Source organism: Lissotriton vulgaris, chromosome 1_1 (genome assembly GCF_964263255.1).
Source record: "Lissotriton vulgaris chromosome 1_1, aLisVul1.2, whole genome shotgun sequence".
Classification (NCBI taxonomy): Eukaryota; Metazoa; Chordata; class Amphibia; order Caudata; family Salamandridae; genus Lissotriton; species Lissotriton vulgaris.
The window spans coordinates 1,559,315,337-1,559,337,170 of record NC_141685.1 but is presented as its reverse complement, the minus strand read 5'-3'; the positions used below and the strand labels follow the sequence as shown (position 1 = coordinate 1,559,337,170).

The 21,834-nt window shown below is 42.3% G+C and overlaps 1 protein-coding gene across 1 annotated transcript in view; it reads left to right on the top strand.

Moving 5' to 3' along the window:
• The window catches only part of SLC17A8 (solute carrier family 17 member 8), a 323,457-nt gene that overhangs the window by 195,363 nt on the left and 106,260 nt on the right, over positions 1-21,834 (top strand). Inside the window, exons 5-7 of the mRNA XM_086936990.1 lie at positions 9,088-9,175; positions 11,287-11,373; positions 21,078-21,217. Of these exons, the coding sequence (XP_086793116.1) occupies positions 9,088-9,175; positions 11,287-11,373; positions 21,078-21,217 (315 nt within the window). The remainder of the gene's footprint in view (positions 1-9,087; positions 9,176-11,286; positions 11,374-21,077; positions 21,218-21,834) is intronic.

Here is a 21,834-nt window from a genome sequence, read left to right as displayed (position 1 = left end):
AAACTGCTAAAGCGCAACCTTCTCTTTCGCTGCAGTAAAGCAAGAAGGGCTTTTCGTAATCAGGCATTCCCAAAGCCGGGGCACGACACAAGTCCTCCCTCAGCTGCAAAAATGCCATCAAACAATCCTTGTCCCATGGTACCGGATCACTTACTCCTTTGTGCGTCAGTTGTAGTAACGGTTTTGCCTTCAGTGAAAAGTTGGCTATCCACTGCCGACAATAACCGACCATGCCTAGAAACATCCTGACTTCTCTTTGTGTTTTAGGCGCGTTCATTTTCATGATCGCCTCTATTCTGTCTGGAGACACCTTCCGTTTTCCCTTTTCAATCCTGTGGCCCAAGTATTGCACTTCAGTGAGACAATACTGTAATTTTCTTGGAGACACCTTGTGTCCGTTCTCGGCCAAGTGATTTAACAAGGTGATGGTGTCTACCTTGCAAGCTTCCTCAGTTTCTGACGCCACTAGGAGGTCGTCTATGTACTGGACTAGAACCGAGTTCTTGGGCAGTACTAGACTTTCAAGATTTTTCTTCAGCAGCTGGTTAAAAATCGATGGGCTTTCTGTATACCCCTGGGGAATACGACACCATGTTAAAACGCGTTTTTCCAGCTTAAAGGCGAACAAATACTGGCTCTCCTCATCTAAGGGGATTGAAAAGAAAGCCTGACACAAGTCTATCACTGTGAACCATTCAGCTTGGAACGGTATCTGAAACAATATCACTGATGGATTCGGTACCACTGGACAACATGAAACAACGATATTATTAATCTTTCGAAGGTCCTGCACTATTCTGTATTTCCCACTAGGCTTCTGCAAACCCATAATCGGGGAGTTACATGGACTTCCCACGATCTCTTTCAGTATTCCCTGTTTAATCATGGATTCGATCACAGGCTTTATTCCTGCAATTGTCTCCGGTGTCAACTTATATTGTGGTGTTCTTGGATACTCGGCATTGGGTTTTACCATGATCTTTACCGGTTCTACCCCTTTGATCAGACCTATTTCTTCTCCAGTAAAATCCCACACCTCAGCTGACACTGTCTCCTTCAAATCCTGTGGAAGCTCCTCCACCGTTAGGGTAGGATACAGTTCCACGCATTCCTGCGAGTTTACAACCTTAAAATCGGCATCATCATCGTTAGTCTGCACTTCTACTCCTTCAGGTGTGCAATATATTGTGCAATTTAATTTACACAACAGATCTCTTCCTAGTAGACACACAGGGCTAGAATCACAGATCACAAACTGATGTTCATCACTGTAATTTCCTATCTTCACTGACACTGGTTCAGTCAGAGGATTCGTCATTCTCCTGTTTGCGACTCCTACCACCTGAATCGTCTCTCCCGACATTGGCAAACCTGGGACTACCGCCGATCTCAAAGTGGATCGAGTGGCCCCCGTATCCACCAAAAAGGTCGTAGGACATCCAGCCACCTCAGCCTCTACGTATGGTCCTCTCTGGTCTACTTCCAGGGCTGCTCCTAGAGTACAGTCTTCTTCCCTATTCACTCGTTGCCCTGTAAGAGAATCAACGTAGTAGCATTCTTCTCCTCCTACGAACAGTGGCAGTTGTCTATAGGTTTTCCCTCCATTTGCAATGCGAGGCGGTTGAGGGAACGGTGCTCGAGGAGTCTGAGTCCCCCCTTTGATAAACTTTCCCTTCGGGACTGCTGTTCCCTTTACCATACTGGTTTGAACTTCATCCTCCTCCTGTTCTAATTCCCCCGTCTCGACATTATAAGGACACTCGCGTCTCTAATGTCCCACCTCGTTACACTGATGGCACCTCGTTGTCTTTTTCAGTGTTGCGATATCTACCCTCGGTCTCGGTTTTTCTTCCTCATCTCTGCTTTGATTATTCTGTTTCTTTCCTAGTGTTCCTGTTCCCTGTTGCCGCTGTCCACCCTTTCCAGCTGATTGCATCTGCACCAACATCAGCTTTTCCTTAAGTTTCTTTGCTTTTGAGTCTATCTCATCGCTACAGTACCTCGCATACCTCAGAATCTCATCTAAAGGTTTGTTCTGCCAACAAATCAAATGCTGTTGAATCATCAGGCTTATGTCTGGCCTCAATCCTAGGACGAACTTCGACACAAACTGTCCTATGTCTTTGGGGTCCATTACATCCAACCCACTGTACTGTTTGAATGCTTTCAGCAATCTCTCATAGAACTCGTGAACTGTCTCTTTAGGTTCCTGAGTTGTTCGATCTATCTTAACCCAGTCTATGTCCTGTACCGGCACCTTCTCTTTTAACCATGCAATTACCCTCTCGTACTTTTCCATGACTCTCTCTGATGGACCATTCGTCTGGGCATCCCGCGCGGGTTCACAAATGGGCCATTCGACACTAAGTTTGCATGCCGTCCACAAATCTCCGGGTACTACGATATCAAACAGAGTGTTCAAATCGATCCACAGTACCTTAGAGATCTTCACAAACCTCTCTACCTGCTTATACCACTCGACGGGATTCTCCCTGAGCTTTGGAAAGGAATTGGTAAATGCCGCTAAATCCCCCCTACTCCAGGGTACATGCACGTAGCTCCCGTTCGCGATTTCTCGCAAAGGAAAAGCTTCCATTCGCATTAGCTCTCCATCTTGGGACCTCGCAAGTGTACTCCTCCTGACGGATCCCCTCTTAGACCATCTTTCCTCCCATTTATCCAAATCCCTCCATACTCTGATACTCAGGATCAGTTCCTTTATGTGTACTTTCAGCCCAATCGTCCTACGCTCATCTAGATCTTGATCCGTGCAATTTAGCCTATGGTTGCCCTGTAAAGCTTTAGTTCGTGACATGTCTATCATATACCTGTCTGCCAATTCAGATAATTTTTCATGAACGGACCTCGCTTTCCGAGTAACGTCCTTAGACATAAACAGTATTTCATCATGATCATACAGCTCTATCCTTTCCATTGGCAATGTGCCGTCTATGATTTCATCCAAGTCTGATTTTAAACTCATTACATCAAGCCGTTTTGCTTTTATCTCGGCTCACAGTACCTCACCCCTAGGTGGTTCGTATACATCCCTCTCACCCCCACTACGAGCCCTACGTCTCGGTGCAGGTGAGTTATGAGGCGTCCTTCTTGCTTCTCTTTGTTCCCACCTCTCTAGATCCCAAGCTCTCCCATCCTCCCTTGGGGTATGGTGGAACAATGTTCTATCCCCCATTACTGCGTTCTGTCTTTTCGGCTCGGTCTCTCTAGATGCAAGATAGGATCCTCCGTTCTGTTCTACATCACTGCAACTCCCTTGCTGTCTGGTGTCACTCAATAAACGATAAGGTCCTTCACGGTCCTCCATGTTCCCGCGATCCCGTCCGTGATCACTGGATGTATGGCGAGACCTTTCGCGACTCTCTATATTCTCGTGACTCCAATGTCGCACGTTTTCTCCCGGGGCATGGTGAGTGCACCTGAAACTATCTCGGTACTCCTGCGTCTTTCGTTCTCCCTCACTAAGAATGAGGCGAGGCACTCCCCCACACCCTGCGCTCTTGTCTTCACACATTTGTCTAGTGCCACCGATGGTATGGCAAGTATCTCCCTTGCTTCCTTGACTCCCTCCCTCCCACTCCGGGCTGCTTTCGCCAGCTCCGCAGTGAGAGAGGATCCTGTTATCCTGATCTCTCCATTCTGCTTCTGTTTCTAACTTTTTATTCTGAGTCTCTTCGGCAGCATCCCATTCTTTCAAATACTCCCTTAATTCCTTAAAGGTTTTCGGTTTCGGTCCCCTCAGATCCATCTGTCCTCTCTCTCTCTTTTCTATCCAGGGACCCGTTGCTGAATCGAATGGGGTACTCCGACTCCTTGGTCCTAGCAATTGCCTTTGGGAATTGATCGTATTATTCCTACTTTCCATCTCTGCCCTTTCCCTGTCCCATCGTGCCTGTTCCTCCTGCTGAACTCCCTCTGGGTTGTATATTGACACTATAGGACCTATGGTAACAGGTACTTGTAGAGCATCCGGCAATTGATACGACCTTGCATGCTGTGTTTCTGGCACCTTCTGGACCACGAATCTTCCTACTACTCTCTGTACGGGACTAGATTGAGGTACTTCCTCACCTTTCTTGGAATCCCACTCTGATGTGGGGAGCGGTTTATATTCCCCCCACCTAGCCCCATCCCCTTGCTGTAGTTCGGGACTTTCGGCTTCTCTGTTGTACGGAGGTGGTCTATCTAATAATAGCCTCTCTATCAGATCCTCATCTGGCTCGCTATCCTCATCTTCCTCTAGAGGTTTCTTTTCTCCCGTAGTCTCTAGCATTGTGAACAATTTGTCTGCTTCTATTTTTTGCACCCTCCACTTTTTAGCTTCATCGTCCCATTTAGCATCCTGCACTGCTTTTACCGATCGTCTCACTCTTTCTTGGCGTCTATTCAAGCTCTTTTCGTGTGCCGTTCTAAACCATGCACTAAGGGCTTCGAACTGTGTTGGTCTCGGTAGAGGTCTCGTTGCTAGCATTACCGCTTTCAGTTGGTTCAATACTTCTAGCTTAAACGTCCCGTATCTCGGGAACGTCAGTTCCTTATTCCCTTCTGTTAGCTTATTCCACTCGGAGATCCATAGTATCGAGTGTAAGCCTACATTCACTGCCATATGGTAAGCTGGTGTGCTTTCTGGTGGAGCTTCTTCTCCTGCATACAAGTTTCCTCTATCTCTCTTAAAGATCGCCCTTAAACGTTTAAAACACTTCATTTTCAATAATCTACGATTTTCCTTTTCTCTTCCTTGTTTACGTCCTGATAACAAACCACCAATCCCTGTGCGGCTCTCGCTGATCAGCCTATTCCAGCGCGACTCTACACTGACCGACCAATCTCAGCGCGGCTCTACGCTGACGTCACTCGTCCCCTCAGCAGCAGTTCCTCTTCTTTCTCAGCTCGTCTCACGATCTTGCATGCGTTTTCATTCATACGCCGAAAAATGACTACTTCCGTCCAAGCGATCACTTTTCTTGACTGTACGTCCACAGTCTAACTGTAATTTTCACCTCAACTGGCGAGACGTCTTCCTCTCACTTCAGACGCTCGCCTTAACTGATAGGTTACTTACACACAGTAAACGTCCGACCAGCGTCCGTTACTCATACACTCACTCTGTCACTCCCCCTATCATCGGTCCTTCGGGCGATCAATGGTACCTCATGACCCCCTTTACAATGGTAGACAATTACTCTGGGTGTTCGATACACCCGAACCACTTAAGCCCTTCCTTGGATCTTAAGATTTTATCCGGTTGCGCGCGCTCACAACCTTCCCTCAATCACACTACAGGCATTCAACTCCGCTTGACATTACGACACAGGTACAACACAAAACACCGCAATCTGGCAACGCATGACCCTTATACTCACTCTCGACCGACTCTGCTGCTTTTCTCTCGCACCGTCAGCACCTTCTTCGGCAGGGATTCTTCTTCTGGTAGTCGATGACTAGGGACCTTGGGGTAATCTAGACCTGACCTAGGTTGTCTTCCTCAAGAAGAAAACCATCTTTCTCTGCTACCAACTGCGGGGAATGAGAATTTGATACCTTTTCTGATCACTTAGATACTTATCTCATTCATCTATTTTGGATCGATTATTTTCTGTCATTGAGTAAAAGACAAACCCCGCATAGGTTAAATAAACCCCATAGACTGACGCAACTCTGAAGAACCACTTACAACTGATAAAGTTTGAAAAGTTTAATATAAAATTAATATCAATTGCATATACAATCCTCTCAGGATAAGATTCAACAAGTATACAGGAATTAAAAGGAACATAAATTCCCTAAAGAACCTCAGTCTACAAAAGAATATGATTAAAATCAATTCCAGAATCAACAAATTAAAAGCATAGACACAAAAAGTGGTTCCGTTGCGTCATCTACAAAAAGAATAAACAAGTTAATTCTGTCCCTACTCTATACTAGGTGACATCCCTACTTCGCAAGTTCCTTACCTAAAGAAGGTGTCAGCAGTTTGACTTCCAAAGAAGTTCAAACTCTCTTAGCCTCTAATGGTAACTTATGTCGAGAAACAGTATCCTCTCTGCCTACCCATCCGCTCTTTAAGGGTCCTCGGCCTACTGTTCTCTTGCGCTCTGTTCTCTCTCTGCGCTCTGAGCTCTTCGCTAACTTCTCCCCGGGGTACTGTCCCTAAATACACAATCACAGTATGGGTGGAACGCCCCTTGACGCCCACCACGTACACATTTACACATGATGTCATTTCTGGTTCTTTCCATAGCTTCATCTCTTCGCGTCGTCCGTTAAGTTGACCTTGCTTCTTAGGCACCATCTTCGTCTTCTTGCTGGTGACTTCATTGACATTCCAGTTGACACTTTCAGAGCAAAGTCTATCACCTCAACAGAACTCCATTCTTTACGATTGTGATCGTAACCTCGTTTGGTCCTGTGAACGGTCATTTCTAAACAAGACCCAAATTCCAGGCGTCTCTTATCTCACTTAGGCCATAAACTTCGTCCAACATTGTCACCTTAAATCTAGCAAGACCTTTGACTCTTGTCTCGCACATTCAGATCAAGGCTATCCCCTGTTCCTGTGAGCCCACTAAATTACATACAGCGGACTACACTCCTGCGAACTCTTGGTCAGTTAGGTTAAAATCACACATGACCAAACTTTTCTAACATTCCTACAAAACCCTTCTACACCGTATAACCTTTAACACACATGTATATATAATCGATTTTAGCAAATCAGTGATCATACTTAAATGCATTTTACATAGAATACAACGTTTACTCTCGTTTCTACACAGTGCTATATAATCTACACATTTCTTCACTTTATATTTCGTCTTCTTTCTCCGTCTAATGATTACATACGTCCATGAATTCTGGTTTTGCACGTTCTGCTGTTCTTAAGCATTTCTATACATTTCTATATTAGCCCACTATGTATACGGGCCTTTCTAATTCTAATACTTTATAGAGTAGATACAGATACATTTCCTATTACATTGGTTACATCGGCTAATTTTACGCTACAAGTGTTAACTTCACGTTATAGATTCTACGTTTGCGTTATGTGCTTGTGAATATGGTACAGATATATTTTTCATTCAAATTGCGCTCTCTCAGCTCCTTGAAGGCCAGTGACAAAATCTGAATTCAGAATTAATGAAAGAATATAACAAGGCGCGCCTGGTACCATGTAATATCAGTTTATGGTAGGAAGTGAGGAAGAGGAGATGTATTTTGCTGTTTTGAGCCAGGTCATGATGTGACCCTTGGTTTTTATTATATTTTAATGTTCAGGTTTCAAGTCTGATTTGAAAAACAAACAAATCAAAACTAAGATCTTACCACATACCTCCACTGATTTCTCACAAGATCAGCTCTTTCATTTTTCTCAGCAGTCCCAGAGCTGACTTAAAAGGTAAGGAAATATTCAATTATTATAGACAAGGACAGACCTATGGTAAAGTGCATTTTATAATGTACATTGTAAAATTATCACTCAGTTTCAGGATTTCTGACATTTAAATATTAAAAGTCGGAGCCATATTGTAATGCTTTGGAAAAGCAACACGCAGTTCCCAGTTCTGGACTGTCAAGGCTTGCCCCATGCGGGGTGGAGGCGCAGGGACAGAGTCTTGTGTGGTTATCAGTAATGGCATTTTAGAAGAGCCTGCAGAGTGGGATTGACAGCGCTGCCTGGGGGCGGTAACATCACAGGGTACTGTAAGTTAATGATTTTTGTAGCTTGTTCTGTGTCCCAGAGCAGGCAGATCAGGGAACTAGCGTTACATGGGACTATATATATGTAGGTGTACTGAACAGTTCTAGGTGAACTCAAGTACTGGAATAGCAGCAGCTGCTGCAGGACAGGACTGAGGTGCATCAGTGGAGGTGTTGGATTCTGTCTACCACTAGAAGGGTTGGGGTGATGCAGAGAATGAGTAAGGTCTTTTGAAACACCTATATGTAACTCAGAATAGTAGAATGGCAGGGGTGACTAAAGGGCAAGACAAGTTTTATTGCCTATGTCAAGTACTGTAAGAATGACATAGACTGCTGCCGGGTGCTATGGCTGGTCAAAGAGCCGTATGTATTTTCCTGTACAGTAACAGAAATGTTTACTTCTTGTCAGGTATCGAGATATTAATTGAGTTGTGTGTTCAATTACTAGGATACATTTGGCAATGTATATGCAGATCCAAAAACTAGAATCATTTGCGTGCGGCCTAGTGCGATGTAGGTGCATTGGAACAGTGCTATGTCTGTGACTTTGACCAGGAATGGCAGGGTAAACCTCTGGTTGTGGGAGGTAATTTCCAAGAATTATCGGACTGATCTAGAACTTGACGGGTGGAGTAGAGCCCATCATGGTGGCTTTCCTTTGCCACACTGACAGACCAGTGGTCATCTCTGTGCATAGAAGGGAACCCCATTGTGGTGGTTCTCCTCAACGTACTAAACGTTTGGTGTATGGCTGCTATCACTTTTGATGGCTGTTCAACAAACTTTTTTTGTTTTTAAAAAACACACTACCAAAGAGGGAGTTTGTTTTTGTTAAACAAAAAACGAATGCCCCCCACACTCTAGGAGTATCTTCCCTGGTAATGGAGATCTTTACTATTTTGTCATGTTCCTCACCACCAGGTTTTTCCTGGCTGTGATGTACAGGAAAGAAATACATTATACCATCCTCCCTAAATAGAGTGGACAGTGTATTGCCCTTCCTCTGGTGAATACTGGGCTCTCAAAGTAGATATTACTTTGACAGAGCCAACAGGGGCTCCATCAATAGAATACCTATGGTTCGCCTGTCTATACATGAGTGGAGGTGACTGGGGGTTTAGGAGGCACATTTGCAATGTCAAGCCCTGTGTGTTGTTCACACTGCTTATATAGTAATTCATTTGTCAAGGTAGGGCAGAGATTCTGTGATAGAGGTGTATAATCCCAGGGCTAGATTGCTTTCTTGTGTATTATGTGATATACTTCCACTGTGGTTGAATAAAGTCTTAACAGTTTACAGGGAAATGCTAAGAAATTGTTTGCAGGCATTACGTTTAACCTAACTATGCACATAAACACATTTTCTAGGGTGTAACCTATCCAGCATGTCATGGTATGTGGAGTAAATGGGCCCCTCCTTTGGAAAGAAGCAGGCTAGTAACAACATCATTTTGTGGTAAGTGTTCTGATTTGCATATTGTATTTATGCATTTATAAAACATGTTGAGGTTATCGAAACTGGGTTAAATATGTTCAAACATATACAAAAGAGGGCTGAACATTCCTTGAATACATGCAATTTTCCCATGTGTGTACAGCAATAGATTATAGGGCAGGTGGACAATAAGCCAACGTCCACACCTGCTGTGCTGCTGTTGATATATAACCACAACTCTGCGGCAAAACAGGCATTTCACCTTCGGCTGGACTATCCGACTTTCCCCCTGAGTTTCTGTGAGTTACAGAATTTCCAGGTACGTGGCCCTGCCTACTCATGGAAATTAAGTTTGTGAATGGATCCCCTGACCTCTCAAGCAAGCTTAAAGGGTGCTACATTCCAGTCCAATCAGCAGCTTCCTGAAGAGTGCAAAGAGGGGCGAGGCAGGACTCAGGAGTGAAAGAGAAAGCAGTGTGACGGAGGAGGAAGTAATAAACAGAAGGCCGATGAAGAGAAGCAGGGCAGAGAGAAACAGCGGGTGAAGTAAAACTTGCAATCCAGAGGCGCTGAAGCTGAACACAGCAACATGAGGTGTCTGACAGACAGAGTTCTAACTGCACACTAAGGGGTTTGATTAGAGCACAACAAGGCGGGTAGGCAGGTCCTGAAGAAGAACACATGGAGACAGAGGGGTCAAAAGAGAGCACATTCATATTGATTTGGTAGATGCAGCAGCTCATAAGGAGAATGAATGAATGAAGAATGCAATAAGGTTTGAGGCTATATAGGATAGCTACTAAACCTCTTAGAAACTTTGCTCTAGGTAACCAGGTACCCCAGGCCTGCCTACTGAGGATATGCAGGTGGCAAAGATTTCGGTGTGCTTTCGAAATAAAATTAGTACCATATCTGCTTACCCCAGGGATCCCTGGAACTGAAGACCTCATTGTTGCTGTGTTCACCTTCACACTGACATGAGTAATGCAGAAGATACAGAACTGAAAGTACAATGCACACTTGACCAATATCTTTTCACATAGCATGTCTGATAGGCAGATTATGGCGCTATAAACCAGAGATAACTATATTAAGGGAACAGTTAGAAATGCAGGATTATGGACTTCATTACCCAGATAATTAAGGGTTAGGGACTCTAATACTTGAGATGATTTCTATCTACAATATGTGCTCTGTTCTGTCACTGTTAAATGAGTGTTCCCCCTCTTCATGCTAGAGTGCAAATATAGTGGTGCATCCCTCTCTTAAACCATGGTTACAATTTTTTTTAACACAAACTAGCATGCAATTCTGTCGCCACAATGCTGATGAACATTGCTCACAAAATAATGGGGGCATGACATAAGGGTGAGGGAGGTGGGACATCCACCAAAAAGTGGTGAATGTCTTGACTGCCCTTTATAGAGTTAGAGAAACAGTGCACTCTAAATTGGGTGGACAGGATATCATTTGCGTTTTGGTGGATGTCTTGCGTCCTCCAAATTCTAAATTCATCCATAAGTCTATCCAGGGAGGACATATTCACTATTTCCCTACAAGGCCTCAGGCAGCTGTAGAAAGAGTGTGTCCAAAAAATGTGGGTCTTTCAAATCTCTCCACCCCAGTCAGTGACACATAATTAAATTAGACTTGTTTTCTAAATTGGCTGGATTATTAAACCTGGCAGTGTGAGATTTAAAGGTAATTCAGGCCTCCATCCTTCCCATGCCCTTTGTATCTCACCTAGTGTTCACTGACTCACACACTCCTCTTGACCAGCCCACGAATTCATATTGACATGATTCACCAATAATTCAGAGCCCTGCTCCCATAGAATATTCCTTTAACGTTTGGACCAGGTTGCTAACTTTTTAGAGATTCACAAAGAATCCCAGGAGTAGCTCAGGAACTGTACGAGGACCACTATATTTTCTTTCAATCTACACCATATTTGCTGTCAGTCTATTTTCGGGGCCATGTGTGCATGAATTAACCTTTGCACTTTTTTTGTTTGCCCAATGAAGGCTTCATCACATGCAGCAAATATTTAGAGCCGCAAAGAGGTGATCAGAACAGTCTTTTGGGTGTCATCTGAAATGGATAACATTTTCTGTGGTCTAATCAATTTCTAGGGTCATATGCTGGAGCAGTGATTGCCATGCCACTGGCAGGAATACTGGTACAGTACATTGGATGGCCATCCGTCTTTTATATTTACGGTAAGTTGGTATTCTCCTACCTCATCATAATGTCCCCCTTTTAACTTTAATATCAACAGCTTTCCTAAATTCGATTGATACTGGAGAGCCCTTAATGTGAAACGCAGGAGATTATTTTATGATGACATGAAGTCAAATCGGGCACCTCAAATTGGGAAACAAAATATCATGAAAAAACGTTTGAGAGATAATAACGTGGGAAACAAAAACGGGAAGTAGAAGATACGTAGGAATAATAGTTATAAGCTAAGGGGTAAGTTAAGGAAGGGTGAAAAATAAAATATTAAACATGGCTAGGCCAGTAGGTCTGGGGTCGTCCGACAGCTTTTTCTCAATTCTTGTTTTGTTATGTCATGACTTTTGCAAAACTTTATTGTTTCGAAAGCTGCAGGGAGTGTGTCATTCTAACATAAAATATGGACAAAACCCCCAAAAATGTTTTGGCCTAAGAAAATCACACATTACCGTAATACTCCCTGGCACTCAAGTGAACTACTCTGTGTATGGATGTGTTCCTTGTGGGAGGGCACCACAATATATACAAAACAGTGATGGGTGGAATACTTGAATTATTCTCAGCCTCTGGTAACCACTTGAGCCGCATCCCAACGTATTGTTACTCTGCACACCATGCCACCTCAGTTTGGACCCAGATATATGCAAATCAGTATCAACCCTGCTTCCATAGGAACAGTCCAGTCCGAACTGCCAAGCTTTCTTGTGAAAAGGCAGCATATCAAAACTCATAGTGAAGTGGGGTGACATGTTGTCCTTTGATGCTTGGTCTAGTACGTTGGAAAAAAGTGTGAATGACACAACCACAGGCAAATGGATGAAATGTGTCTGAAAACCCCTATAAGTAACTATGCCATGCATATCATTTTAGTAAAATCAAAAGGACTTGTCTGACACAGACCCAAAAAAGCCAAAAATTGTGATATTGCTCGTAGGTGGAACTCCCCTACTGCCCCTTCCCCAGTGGAGTGGAGGGCCGGAGTGGACTAGTGCTCTCAATTGGAGAAGCTCATCTGTACTGCACATGACTGTTCGCAAAAGCACGATAGGGCAGGGGGCTGGTGGGGGGCCATTTACGGTTTGGGAATGTGATTTATTCTGTGATTATCTGTTCTGTGATGGCGCTATACATTTGTAATTGTTTTCACAGCAGTGTTGTACAGAAATTGAATTAACATTCTGTTATAAAAAAGGCAAGTATTGTTCCATTGGCTACCAGCCGCTTGCCCTTGACAAAGAAAGAAGAAAGAAGGAAAGAAAGAAAAAGGCAGGAAGGAAAGAAAGAAAGAAAGAAATAAGGAAAGAAAGTATGCAAGAAAGAAGACAGGAAAAAAGGAAGGCAAGAAAGAAGGAATGTAAGAAGACAAAAAAGAATACAAGAAAGAAGGAAAGAAAGAACGCAAGAAAGAAAGAAAAACAGAAGAAAGGCAAGAAAGAAGTAAAAAAGATGGCAAGAAAGAAAGAAGGATAGGAAAACAGGCAAAAAGAAGGAAGGAAGGAAAGAAAGAAGAATATAAAGAATTAAAGCAAGAAACAAGGAAATAATATATTAAAGCGAGAAAGAAACACAGAATGGAAGAAAATAGAGTAAGAAAAAAATCAAAAGAAAGGGAGAGAAATAAGGATAGAAAGACACAAGGAAAGAGAGAAGGAAAGAAGGAAGACAGAAAGAAAGAAGGGAAGTAAGAAAGTAGAAAAGAAAAGCAATAGCGAAGGAATGAGTACAAGAAATAATAAATTTAAAGCAAGAACCAAGTTAAGAAAGAAGGCCAAAAGGAAAGAAATGAAGAAGGAAGGAAAGAAATAAGACAAGAGAGAAAGAAAGCACAAACAAAGGATAGAAGGAATGAAAGATAAAAGAAAGCAAGAAAGAAAGAAAGATGGCATGAAAGAATAAAACAAAAGACATAAACAACAAAGAAGAAATGAAAGAAAAAAGAAAGGAAGAAAGAAGCAAAGGACGAATGAAGGAATAAGGGAAACAAGGACTAAAAAAATGAAAGATAAAGAAACGAATGAAGGAAGAGATGAAAGAAAAAGTGAAAGAAAGAAAGTAATAAAGAGCAATGAATCATTGGTAAAATTGACTAGAGAATAAATGTGTTCTGAAGAATTGTCCACTTATTAATTCACATGTATAACATTGAAGCTTACAGTAACGTACTACCAAACAGTTTCAATTGGACGCAATCTGTCATGCTGTGAAATACCAGCAGCCAAACAGTAAACAAAGGACACTTTAGAAGGAATTTACAACATCATTGGCAGGAGACAGGAACCGCTAAAGCATGGCATGTGGCTTTTGCTCCCATCAAATATAAAGTGTCCTGCTGTTACATCAGACTCTAAACTCAAAAGCAACATCAAATTAATAAATAATAATAAAAAAAACATTGGCACAGAAGTAACTAGCTTGTATGCGGGTGGTCTCCTTGTCAAAGAGCAAAATGCAGTCACTCAAAGTGAATTTATCCATTGCCTGAAGCCGGCTGATCCCCTACCCAATGCTGTACGTTGAAGAGGAAGGAAGCAAACTGTGAATGGCACAGCAACAGACCAATGGATGAAGAAGCTCCATAAACCCCCACTTTAAATAAGTATTTTGTATGTATATTTAAAAAAAAAAAACATCAAAAGGTCTTGGGTAGCTCCAGACTTAAAAAGGCATGGTTAAAGCAAGGGGGTACAGGTAGTACCTCCTGTAAAAAGTAAGATTAACATTGAAGAGCAAAACAACAAATAGACAAATATAACTAAGTGAAAAGGATTGGGAGAAGAACTATAGAGAATATTAATAAAAATAAGGATTAAACAATTATAAGGAAACACAAGAATCAAAAAATATTTTTTTTACTTCAGATTAAAACAATAATCATAATATGAAATGAATGCCGAAACAATAACAAAAATCTAGTAACCAAATGTCGTTTGCTCCAAAAATGATGTCCCAAAATGAAAGTTAGAGTGATACACTAGGTGAAATCACTTGTAACAGAATCATAAATATAACTAATAATTAAAAACCAAATAACTCATGTGTTTACATTAAATATCACATTGAAAATAATTGTAGTAAAGGGTTGGAAGAAACAAGAGGGCTGTATTCAATTAAATGTCTTTAATCTTAGTCCTTGAGATTTGAGTCTGTTTCTATGTATGTGCCAAGGTCACATGGAACCATTACTTCTTCATGTACTTCTAAGAAGCACTGAGGAAAGGGAGACTCCATCTGGAAGACATGATGCTACTTCATGAAATAAAAATATAAGTTACTGAGTGCCTCCAAAACTCATCATGTCACAATTTGCTCCCTGCGCTCTCATGCTAACCACTAGGAGGCCTATCCGTGGTGCTTTCCAGTGTTCTAATAAAGTTTGGGACCTTCCACTGTACTTATTTCCTGGCTCTTGGACACTGTTTAGAAATTCCCATCCATTCCCGATCCATGGTGGATTTTGTAAAGCCAGTCTGCGCTTGCTAAAAACTCCATTACCTAGAATTCCCTGCTTTGCCTACACCCCTGCTTCTCTTTTGGATCCCCTTTCTCCTCTGACTCTCTGTGTGTTGTTGGGCAGCTCTGTACCCAGTATTTTGCCTACTTTGCCTTCCCTGGCACCAGTCCTTGCCAGAGTTCCTGACACATCAGGTTAAAGGAGAGTATAGCAACTTAATGTGTAGCAAGCCACTCACCAAGGCAGAACTCTCCCAGTCAAGGACAACAGAATAAGTAGAAGTGAAGATGGCTGAGGGAGAAAGAGGGGCAATGGACCTCAACCAGGATTGTGAAATCGGCATTAGGAAAGCCAATAAGTCATACAATTCGCAAAAAATAAAACCTGTCTGGTTGTTTAAAAAAGAGACAGCCACCACAATTTGCGTGTCATCTGTGTAAGAGGTGACATTGAGCCCAATTGATCGGGCGAGAGTGGCCAAAGGTTTAGCATAAATGTTAAACAACGTGGGACTGAGTGCAGAGTCCTGGGGGACCCCGCATGGTAGTGAGAAAGGCTTGGACACAGATGGGTCCATATCTACTTCTTGTGATTTTTCACACAACAAAGATTTTAAGAGTTTAAGTGTCAACCCCTAGATCCAGACAGCTCTGAGAAGCTCAATCAGAACCTTATGGTCCACTGTGTCAAAGGCTGTTGGTAGATCGAGTATTAGCACTGCAATACCACCATCGTCAACTATTGGACCTGATTTCTTCAGTGGTTTTGACTAGAGCGGACTCGGTGCTATGACTGCTTCTAAAGCCAAATTGTGTGGCGTCCAGCAATTGAGGATCAGACAGGAATTGAGTTATCTGAGTCTTAATGGCTTTTCTTTTATTTTAGCTGGAAACGGTAAGCAGGAGATAGGCTGAAAATGATTAGGACAATTGGGATTCAAATTGGATTTTTTCAACAAGGGCAATATGGAAGCTTCTTTCCATGCAGTAGAGAAAATGCTATGCTTTAACATAGAGTTGAAAGTGTTTGTTACACAGGCAGCTACCATTTCTAAGACCAGAATAGTAATTTTAGGAGGTCAGGAATCCATATGAGATCACGATTTAGTGGATCTGATGAGGGTGGTCATCTCTGATAATGATTATGAAGAGAACTCATTGAGGTTACAGATGCTTTCTGGCAAAAAAGGCTGTGATTGGATGCCTTTATCTGAAGAAGGGTATTGATTGATTTATTATATATCTGAACCACTGTATTTGGAAAAAAATTGGCCAGGGTATCACAAAACATTTGGCTATTATGTGAGATATTATTCCTAGAGGGTGAGATCAAGTTGGACACCACAAGAAAGGGCTCTTTCGATGAGTTGTAGGCAGCCACTATTGTTTGCGTGAAATAGGAGTTTTTTTTCTTTGAGAAGAAGAGCTTTGTAGTCATTTAGGCAGATTTCATATTTTTCTTTTTCAGCAAGGACATATTCCTTCCTCCAAAGTCTCTCCTGTCTTTAACATGCCTGTTTCTGTAGCATAAGGTTTCTGTGAACCAGGGGGCGGAAGTTTTATTCCTCCTAGAGTTCAGGATTTTCAGACGTGCGGTAATGTCTATGGCAGACTGAAGGCATTTGGTGTCGTTTCATGAGGGGTCTTCTGGATTATTAGGAGGAGTCATAGTCTCAAATAGGATTTTGTTGAGGGTCTCGTCTTACATTTTATTCCAGGCATGGTTTTTGATATTTTGGGTAAGAATATTTCTAGGGCTGGGTTTTTGTTTAAGCTTCAAATCAAACAGGACAGCATAGTGGTTGGACCCAACAGAGTGAAATCACTATTGACCAGACCTTTCTCAAGGAGTGTGCCTATATTTTATTAAATTCTTTAAGTGTAATTTCTAAATGGTAAGCGATAAACCCTGCAGGTCTGGTATTTTTGGAATCACAATCTAAAATCTAAACTTATGGTGAAGTCAGATTTTAAATTGTAATTCCGAAATGCCACTTGTAGAAAGTAAATGAGAACTGGGACATATGTCCTAGACACTGGGTGCACTACCATATATCACTGTAAAGAGTAAACAGACTAAACAGTGCTAAGTAAAAAAGTTTATCAAACTTTAACAATGATTCACAGCTAAGCGTGAATGATAGATCAATGGTAATATCCAAAATCCAAATGATCACTAGAACGCTTATATATGATGTTACAACGCTTTCAATTACAACACATGCTTTTACAACGCAGTCTTTACATCGCAACTACCATTACATTGCATGATTTTACAACGCATGCCATTACAATGCATTTTTTTAAATTTCCATCACCACGAATTCCATTACACCACATACCATTACAAAGCACACCATTACAACACATAATACTTTTAGGGCAACAGTAGGGTAAGTGTTGGATAGTGTAGAGGTAAAAATTACTGTTCCCACTCCAGTGAGTGCAACAGTAGGGTAAGTGTTGGATAATGTAGAGGTAAAAATTACTAAGTGTTGGATAGTGCAGGGGTAAAAATTACTATTTCCACTCCAGTGAGGGAAACAATAGGGAAAGTGTTGGATAGTGTAGGGGTAAAAATGACTATTCCCATTCACCCCAAAACCCACACCCACCCTAATACTAAAAAAAATCTTTATTACTTACCTTATAATGCGTTGTAATGGTATGCGTTGTAGTGCCATACGTTATAATCACATGCATTGTAATGGCATGCAATGCAAAGGCAGTTGCGTTGTAACAGTTGTGTTGTAAAGGTAGGTCGTTGTTATGGATATGTTCTAATGGATGTTTCCCCTAGAACGTAGAATCGTGCTCAGTCGTTTTAATTATCAAACGATAAAAGAAAAATGACGTTCTTCAAGGAACTCAATTCATTGATAACATATGTTGAAACACGAATATGGCCGATCCCAATGCATTTCAGGCGTTACAATTGCCCTTCGTCAGGGAAATATACGAACAAATATCAGCAATCAGTCATATATAAAACAAACATCTGAATGAAAATTACAATAGTGTTGGGTATTTGGTAGATGAACAGGGGCTAAGAGTTATTTAGGAAATACCTGGAGTAATGAAGGACAACAGGAAGAGAAAGAGAATGTGAGAATCCAAATCACTGGTGGTTGAAAGATAAACCATATGCAACAATAGAAATGTGCTGACTCTCATGCAATGAAAATACACCAATGCATGTCATAATGTGGTAACCAGAAACCCAGAGTGTCTACCAAGCATAGCTGACACCTTGAAACAACATGACAACCAATAGTCGTCATTCTAATCTAGCAGGAATAATCCTTAAAGTCGTTCCCAGCGCTCAATCTGTAGGAACAGATCAAACGGAAATGAATTTGATAAAATTACCAAAAGATGTTCATGGTGTACCATGGAGCTGCACAGTCTGTTTTCTATGTTCATTTAATCCACCCCGTTTCTTCCAGGGATTTTAATTATTGGCGCAGCGTCCTTCGTGCTACGCTTCTACCACAATTGTTTTCAGTTATTATGTGAGCCTTGACTACTGGATACAGTGAGTTGTCTGGCACCCGTTCTCATCACAGTTCATTTCTTTTGGGAATTTTATTGAATTAATTTCCGTTTGATCTGCTCCTACATATCGAGGTCTGGGAACGTTTTTAAGGATTATTCATGCTAGATTAGGATAACGGCTATTCATTGTCATGTCTCTGGGACATAAAAGACTTCCAACCAACCTGTTTCTGCACCTAGACTCTGGCATCTGTGAGTCTACCCTGCCAAGTCCTGGCCCCTTGGAAATGAGCCTAACGTGTTTCTCCAGTGGAACTGGCACATCCTTGGCTGAGCAGTGCATCTTCGTACAGAACTGACGCATCACCGCTGTTGCTTGGATTGGACCCATCAAAAAAGACTTGCATCGACACTGTTTTGCGCTTCTGGGATCGATGTATCACCAACGGAACCGCCACTGCGTGACGCTTTTCCCAGTGTAAGGTCCTTGCATCCCTCGACGGCAGCCTCGATGACGCAGCTGAACCTCTGCATCACAGCTTCACTGCTCTTCGGCATGGTCCTCACTGCTCCTAGTATCCTCTACATCGGCCTTCGCATTGCAAGCACCATCGGCAAAATCCTCAATGTCGACTCATCAGGACCTCGCCCAGTAGCCCAATCGCATCTCTGAACCGCCGCATTGCCTCTGGGGCATGGTGCGGCTTTGACATGGATCCATTCAAATTCTCAAAAACCAGGATTTAAAGTACTCTGGTTCAGCAGGCCTAACTGGGTCCATGTAGCTTGCCCGTGATCCATTGCGGTCAGCCTGAAGTTTTGGCTTTGTCCTGGTTCGAGCGACCAGATATCCCTGGTTGGTGCTGCCTATTTCTAAGTGCTATTTTACAGTTTATTCTTTAAAACTTCATAATAACCCTGGGTGTAGTTTGTGTAGTAGCACTACGCATAGCTGCACAAATTGAACTTCGCACTACGCACGCTACGCGTAGCTACGCGAACTGCGCAGTTCGGATGCACAGAACGGATGCTTGTCCGCACTGTGCAATCATTGCAAATGGCATCTTGCACAGTACAAGCGGTCGTTTTCTGCCGCTCAAGTAGATTTGTATTGGAGCGGCAGCTTTCTCAACGCGGACTGGTAGTTTCTCATCGCGAGCGGTCGTGACCATACGCGACCACTTGCAATGAGAAACCTGACCTCCCCGCGTTGAGAATATCGCCAGGAGGTTTATTTTCCACGCTCGCGATCAGCAACTTGATGTTGCTGATCGCGAACGAGGAAGAAGTCTCGCCGGGATGTTGATTTGGCTTGCTCGCGGTCGCCAACTTGAAGGTGAGGACTGCGAGCAAGCAAAAAAATGTCCGCTATGCTACGCTACACATTTTTGCACTGTGCTACGTGCAATACGCATAGTGCATAGTAGCGCAAACTACGCACTAACCACAACCGTAGCGTAGTACTACGCCCAGGTTTACTTCATAACTGAAGTCCTACTTATTGGATTTTTGTCATTTTGGTCTTGTTTTATTTATTAAATTATGCTCTATTTTTCTAACATGGTGTGAAATCATTTTGTGTGGGGGATTCACTGTTTTACTTTTTGAAGTGTTGCACAACTACACACTGCCTCTTAAGTTAAGCCTGACTGCTCTGCGCCAAGCTACCAGACGGTGAGTACAGGTTAATTTAGGGTTGCCTGCCGCTCACCCTGACTAGGATTGTGGTTATTGTTTGACCAGGGCTTATACCCAGTCAACCAGTAACGCAATTTCTATCAGGACCTATATACCAGTCACAGCAGTTGTTCAAACTAAATAGAGATTATTTACCTATTTGGTGGTAATCTTGAAAATGTAGTAAGAGTTCATCTCCTGTGGACCTACATTGAACACCCCTTTATCAGTCAGTATTCCTGTCATCAGATTCTTGAATATGAAATCTAATTAGGCACCGGATATTCTGGAATGCTACTCCTCTGAAGGAAGAACAAGTTAAGAATCTAGAATCACAGCAATTTAGGTTAGCCACTGGCAGGAATTTTTAAAACGAAAAATTACTTTTGACGTACATAACATATTTTTGTAAAGTGCACGTTCACCTGGAGGTATTTCGGCGTTGAATAACAGATGTTAATTATTACTCAACTCAATGGCACTCATTTTATCGACCTTATACGGATGAAAGACTGAGCGGACCCACTGGGATTTGAACCTGTGACCATGAGGTTGAACACAGGTCCCTGTAATGGATGCGTTAGTCCACTGAGCCTCCCGACTCGGCAGGTAGTTCCTACCTCTTAAACATGCACACTTGCAGGTGTAGTTATCCACCAGAAACGTAATTGGGATCCCTGAAAAATAAAAGGAGAACTTGCTTAGCTTGTCAAAATGCACATTTTTTAGAAAAAATGCATTGGAATAGAACATAAAAGATAGCCATTAATATTCCAATTTGAAGAATGATAAAGAAAGATTAGAGATATATATTTTTCCGTGTCCAGGAAGAAGTGTTGCACTAAGGCTGTTCAAAATAGGTCTAATGAGGGTCGCATGAATACAAGATTCCTAGGATATACACACAAGATAAATTTACTGGTAGTGAACCCAAATGACACTCGTTAACATAGTGGTTATGCTGAAAATGTAGCATGGATTCGGCCCTCTTGCTAATACGTTGGACACTGCTACAATAAGAAATTAGTTATGTAAATCTGATAAATGTCTCTCTCTTTGTCAATAGGGGTATTTGGAATGTTGTGGTATATATTCTGGCTTCTGCATGCATACGAGAGTCCAGCTGTACATCCATCAATAACTGAGGAAGAACGGACCTACATTGAAACAAGCGTGGGCGAAGGAACTACTTTAGTGACTTCTGGTGTAAGTACAACCAAATAAGTAGATGTGCAAGGAAACAGGAAGAAGATCTGTGACTGGGGGGTGCAGGAGTGCAAGGTGGAGGGGGGTATTTGGAGGGCGGTGGGAAGCTTTCGGACCGGCCATTCTTCCACTTTGGCATTTTCCCAGTAGGCTGAAGCCTAGAGAGCTGCCTTCAGAGCAGGGTATGATGCCACGACCCAACCATGCTAGTTGCGGCCTCCAGCAGTGTGGAGATGATTGGAATCTTTTGGTTTCCAGCCCGACCAGGAGGTGGGACCAGCTTAGTTGGGGATTTGGAAGGGATGGAGTAAAAATCCAAACAGGAGGGGTAAGCAGTATCCAGCAGGGGAGCCAGCTCCCCCTGTATTATTGTTACTCATTTTGTTCCAGTCAATTGAAACAGAATTGATTTTAGGTGTGGCTGGTCTGATAAACTCTTCTCACGTTTAATAACCTGATATTTATCTTCTATTGAATAGTTTGCTCTGTTTGAAGTTTATCAGAGGAGTGTAGAAATGCTGGTGATGTAGCAACTCAATGTTCATAAATCATAATATTGTTTCAGTACTACTTCAATAATAGTTTGTGCTGCAAGGTATCCCCCACCCCCACTTAGA